The 6000-nt window shown below is 34.9% G+C and overlaps 1 protein-coding gene across 1 annotated transcript in view; it reads left to right on the top strand.

Annotated features, from left to right (window-relative positions):
* The first annotated feature begins 2659 nt into the window (after window positions 1–2659).
* The window catches only part of LOC132796327 (putative uncharacterized protein DDB_G0271606), a 64649-nt gene continuing 61308 nt past the window's right edge, over window positions 2660–6000 (top strand). Inside the window, exon 1 of the mRNA XM_060807468.1 lies at window positions 2660–3573. Within this exon, the coding sequence (XP_060663451.1) occupies window positions 3246–3573 (328 nt within the window). The 5' untranslated portion in view covers window positions 2660–3245. The remainder of the gene's footprint in view (window positions 3574–6000) is intronic.

Here is a 6000-nt window from a genome sequence, read left to right as displayed (position 1 = left end):
GCAATCGCTTACACAACTTCCGGACCGTGTAATTTCGTCAAACAGAGGGAGCTGAGAATATTTTTACTTGTGTCACAATACGTTATGTTCGTCCATAACACGTGTATCGAAAGACGTTTCAGCTTCACTTTCAGTTTCAGCTTCTGCTTGAGATTGAGATTGTGCAATGGCTTTAGGCATTGGCAATCAGCAAACTGAATTTATATTGCATTTATTTCCTGGTATTTCATTCTCATGGCTAATGACGTCGTCGTCTGTTGGAGTTGTCTTTCCCTCACACATTAATCAATGGATACACGATGGCTAAAATTAGAAGCACACGAAATCACAGAGTCGAAGACTTTAGTTGTCATTTCTCTAGTTTGTTTCTTTATGAAATATACTTAACTTATTAAGTAAATACATATTATTTCGTTGAAACTGTTTTTGAAACGAATTCTCATAATGCATTATAATATATTTGAATACAATAAATAATAAAAGAAATATAAATACTCTTAACAATATCTGTTAAGCGAAATATTAGAATTTTGTTTACTTTCGGAAATTGGTAAACAATAATTTGGAAATTTGGGATAAAGCAATTATTAAAATATTCACATAAATAATAATAAATTTTAATATTATCGTTATGGCAATATTAATAAATTAAAAGTGTTATGTAAACACTCTTATGTATGTTAAGATATTATGTTAACATCCGCCTTCCGTTTTGAAGTCTTCAATAAAGAATAACTAATTCTGATTTAACTTTGAGGCTTAAAGTCTTGCATAAAAACTCACATTCAGTTTGCAAAATAGATTCAAATAAAAAATGCTTTATAAAATGTTTTTTTTCACATTTTAGCACATATTAATTACAAATCAATCGCATAAATATTATTAGAGCTCTCTCGAAAATGTTGCCCAACAGGTTTTATAGAAATCAGTATTCAATAATTGTTCGATTAATGCGATAAACTATCGATTTTGGCTTGAATATATGAATACACTTCAAAATGATTAATTTTGTAAAGTGTTTTACATAATAATATTTAATATTACTATGTTCGTAACATTTTCTTAATTTATTAAGTAAAAATATGCTATTTTATATAAACTATTCATAGTTTACTTTTGCGCATATATTATTTGCAACGTATTTACACTTTTCTAAATTTGAACAAATCGAAAACATGATCGCCAAACTTTTATTTAAGTGAAACACTTATAAAATTAAACGAATTACTTGATTTCCTAAATTTAACTTGGGAAAATTGCAGAGATATTAATTTTATTTAAGCTGACTACTTATAACGTTACTTGCTTACTCAACAAGCTTACTTAAAGTTGGCAATTATTAGTATAAAATTCATTTAATAAGAGAAGCAAAGAGATAATGAATTTATCAAAATTTGATTAGTGAAAAATGTACATTAAGATTTTCAACTTTGGTTTATAGCATTCTAATTTTCCGATGACTTGAACTAAAGTTCCATTTGAATAAAAGATTAATTTCAAAAAGGTATCAAATGAGACGCTTTGAAAAAGTCAAATTACCAAATTGAACTAGTCAAAAATTGGGTCGAAATTAGCAATTATTTGGCAATTTAGTTAAACATTGTAAAGACTTTGTGTGCTCGTCTAATTAGCCGCAATTGAGTGGCTTGGATGGTAGCGAATATAATATATGTGTGTGGAGAGTAAGTAGGTAAATGGAAATAGAAGACTACTAAACATAGTGTGGAGTCCTGTGAAGAGGTCCTGTCGTCGTCCTCGTCGAAAGCCATCTCGAAAATAGTCAATTTTTGGCGGCAAATGTTTGCGCAACATATTTACGGATATTTGCGGCGTGTTGATTTGTTGATTACACGGAGGCAAAGGAAAAGCCAATTGCAGAATTAGAGCGTAAGAGCACAAAAAAAAACAAGAAATGAAGTAGAAATCGAAATAAGAAGAAACAAGGTAAACAAGGAGCAAAGCAGTGAAAGCAGTGGAGCAGAGAAATGTTACTTACGGCTAAAAGCATGCTAATCAAATTAGCAGCCAAATCAATTGCAAATATTTTAATTGCTGCCGATGGCAAAAGCAGCAGCAGCAGCAAAGGTAAAGCAGTAGCCAAAGCTGAACGATAAATGCAAAAGGGATTTTGCGGAGAGGGGGAAGAGGTCGCAAGTCAAGTGACCAAGTGGATGCAAAAACGAACGTTAACAAAAATGCCAACAACTGGCCAGTAACTGTTAACTGGTAACTGCTAGCTGGTCACTGGTCACTGGTAACTGGTAACTGGTAACTGGTAACTGTTGCGGCCGCTAGGACGTGTAAAAGGTCAGTCAACACGTAGCAAGCAAATGAACTGCAATCGTTGTCCCCCTCCTCCTTTTCCTCCTTGTTGTTGTTGTGTCTTTGCTGATATCCATATCGAAACGTTAAGTCCGAGTCCGTCGCCTGCCTTGTGCCTTGTGTGCCGTGTTTAATGGTTTCTCTGTCGTTGTTCGTTGTTGGCGCAGGCGCCGAAAAACACGTAACGAACAACGAAGTCGACGAGTTCGTTTCATTCACTAAAACAGCGTTCGGCAAAATGCGAGTCCTGTCTTATATTTTTTGTGTTGTTGTTGTTGTGTGTTGTTGGTTCGTCCTGCGTTGTCTGCTATATATGAGTGCTGGCATCGCTTTGGCTTGACTCAATAGCGCCTCGCACGTTGGCCACGCCACACGTCGGTCGCCGGGCTTAATTCGAGTTCTTTCCTCATTCGAATCGAGACGAATCGAATCTCGTCGTTGTTGTCGTCCATCGCCGGCGTGCGAAACGCGTCAGTTGCGATCCGTAAATCGCTTAATTGGCCGACGGAATAATTTTGAAAGGAAGCAAAGCCAAAGCCAAAGTAAGCAGCACTCAAACAAAATCAAAACGCTTTTCCTTCTTGTGTTTTGTGTGTTGTGGTTTTTCTTGTTTTTTTGTTTTGTTTGCGTGTGTTTTTGTGTGTGTGCGTCGCGCTCTGTGTGCAGTGAACAAGCAAAACCAAGAGTAAATAATATATGCAACATAAATCAAAATAAAAATATATAAACCAAACAACAACAATTACAACAGCTTACAGTTAGCGCCGCGTTATTTCCGTTTCCGCGCCGCCGACGCGTCGTGCCTCGTCTCCCTCCGCATTCCGTTTACCGTGACTCGTGACTCGTGAGTCGTGAGCCGTGAGCCGTGATTCGTGAGTCGACTGCTGCATATCCTGCAATTACTTAAAAGACTTTCGGTCTAAATGGCAGACGCAGCACACATGGAGCACAAACCTCGCCGGACGCTGATGCTCTTGGCGCTCCTCACGGTTTGTCTGTTGCCCGACGCCAAGGCAGCCGGAAATGATGCTATTTCCTCTGTCGTTGGTGTTGGCGTTGGCGCTGTTGCTGGTCACCGTCATCGCCAGCCAGAGGCACCGACGCTGCTCCTGAAGAAACGTGACGCCAACAGCAACAACAACAACGAGGATAACGAAAACAACGACGACGACGTCGACGACGACGGAACAACAACGAAGCAGCGACAATCGAAGGCATACAGAGACTTTGATTTTTCAGCCTATGTCAATGGTAAGCGAAACAAGCAACAAGAATAATCAAATCGCATCCTTTAAATATTTATGCAAAAGCAAAGAATGCCTCAAGCCCAAATTCAATTAGCTAAATGACCGCACAGCACAAAAATAAAGGCATAATCGTAATTACTTCGACTATGTCGTTGGGTCACGACAACAACTGAAGCAACTGAAAAAAACTGAAATAACGAGACATCGAGAGACACTAGCAAAACTGCTTTCAGTACTCGAACTCAAATATGCAAAAGTCCCCCTCCATAAATAACTCTAGATAACGTTAAGACTAGCGCTAATTGAGAATCGTATGTCCTTGCTCCAAAAAAAAAAAAAAAAAAAATACCGAAAAAAGACGGAAACAAAACGGAAGAGAACAAAACGGGTAGAAATTTTCCCAGTTCGAAAGTGTCGTGAATAAATTAGCTTTTAGTTTTAACTTCAATGCTTACTAATAGCTTCATTTTAATTTATAATTAATGACTTTTGCATTTTCTTATAAGTTATGTCTTCTTCTGCATTGACTGCTATTTTTCATAAGTTGTCTCTTCGCAGAATCTTTCACACAAGATCACACAAAGAATCGAAGGGAATTCATATTTTATTGTATGTTACTTTATGATTTTACCTGATACGAAAGTGAATACTTTTTTTCCTCATAAAAAGTTTCACAAAATCTTTAAGCAAATTAGTTGCTCGGAAGTTGGCAAACATGATCGTAAAATATATAGAAGAGATTTAATATATTATTATTATTAAATACTTTTGTTATATTTTATATGTAACGAATTTAAGGTAAAGCCTTCACTTTTCAACAAAAAGTTTCTACGAATCTTAAAGCAAGTTTTTTATTGGGAAGTTTGTAGAAAATCGTTAAAAAAAAATTAATAAAAGTTCCTTCGAGTCTTTCATCAAATTATCGTTCAACAAATTGAAAGGAATTCTTGTTTTATTGTATGCTCGTTATGTTTCATATTTTGTAACGTTTTCTAGTATAAAAATGAGGATTTCATTTCATATCAAAAAGTTGCTACGATGCTTTGAGCTAGGTGTATTCCTAGAAAATAATATTGTATTTAATCATTTTGTGGATTCACATTTTATCACTTTCCCCAATATTAAAATAAAATTCTTTTGTAACATAAAAGTTGATGCAAATCAAGCTTAAGCCAAAGTCATTTATAGTGCTTTTGAAAAAAAAGTTCGTGTTCATTTGAATTATATCTTAACTTTTTAAATAATTAATTTGTTTGTTTAAATTGAAGCGAATTCAAATTATATTGTATGCTAGTTGTGTTTTATATTATATAACTTTATCTGGTAAAATACTTCTTCTAATCACAAATAATGACGATTAATGCTGTCAAAAATTAAAGATACATCGTTTTTAGATGTTAAGATGTTCTTTTTTTTTGTATTATTAAAATCTCACCTCATCTCAAAAAAGAAAGTCAAAAAGTCGATATAACATAATTTGCCAGAAATGCAGGCGAATATAAAGTGATTTTATGCATATAGCTCTAATAATAATGAATTGAATTATTGCAGGTCAAATTCTATGGTCAATATTGACTGATTTACGGCAAATAATTGCCGCAATTGCTGAAATTAATCAAATTCATTGAAGCTAATAATAAATTTTGCAACAACACTAATAACAACATTCTTAATTGCCTTAACAATAATAATAAATAAGCAAATTGGCGTCAAATTCTTGTATTTTGTATGCATTTGAGAATAAGAAGGAAAATAGGAAACCAAACGATGTTTTTGTTTTTTGTTTTTGTTATCGATATTGCTGCAATGTGTCTGAAGCTGTTTGCATTTTTAATGCTGTCCGTTTATTTTCTGTCAAATTGCAATTTAAATGCAGTTAGTGTTTAGCCAAAAGTCATGCAAACACAGTCGGAAATGTAGCCAAGGGTGACAAGAGCAACAGCAACAGCAACAGCAACGGCAACGGCAGCAAATATAGAAAATACACATTTGAAATGTGAAATTTATTTATAACACTTGTAACTGCGAAATGTAATTTTGCCGAAATCACAAAATGCAAAATGCAATACACACACACAGACATACAGACATACACAGACATGCTGAATAACAGTGCTGCATTGGCATTGCTCATACGCCCCATTGCCGTTTCGTATGCTATGTTATAAATTTTTAGCATGCCAATATGTTTAGTAGTTTACCTCCCTCTCTCTCTCTCTCTCTCTCTCTCTCTCTCTCTCTCTCTCTCTCTATCATTCACTCTATCTCCCTTACTCTCTTGCTGTCTTTTGCTGTGTTCAACTCGTTCAAAAGCAATTAAATTTGAAAACACTTTACACACACACACACACTCACAACACAACATACAGGGACAGATGAATACTCGCATGTTATGCAAAATTGATAATAATACAATAATTGCACTTGCAGT

The sequence above is a fragment of the Drosophila nasuta genome, chromosome X (assembly GCF_023558535.2).
Source record: "Drosophila nasuta strain 15112-1781.00 chromosome X, ASM2355853v1, whole genome shotgun sequence".
NCBI lineage: Eukaryota > Metazoa > Arthropoda > Insecta > Diptera > Drosophilidae > Drosophila > Drosophila nasuta.
Note: the sequence above shows the minus strand (reverse complement) of the source record. Positions and strands in the feature narration are given on the sequence as shown.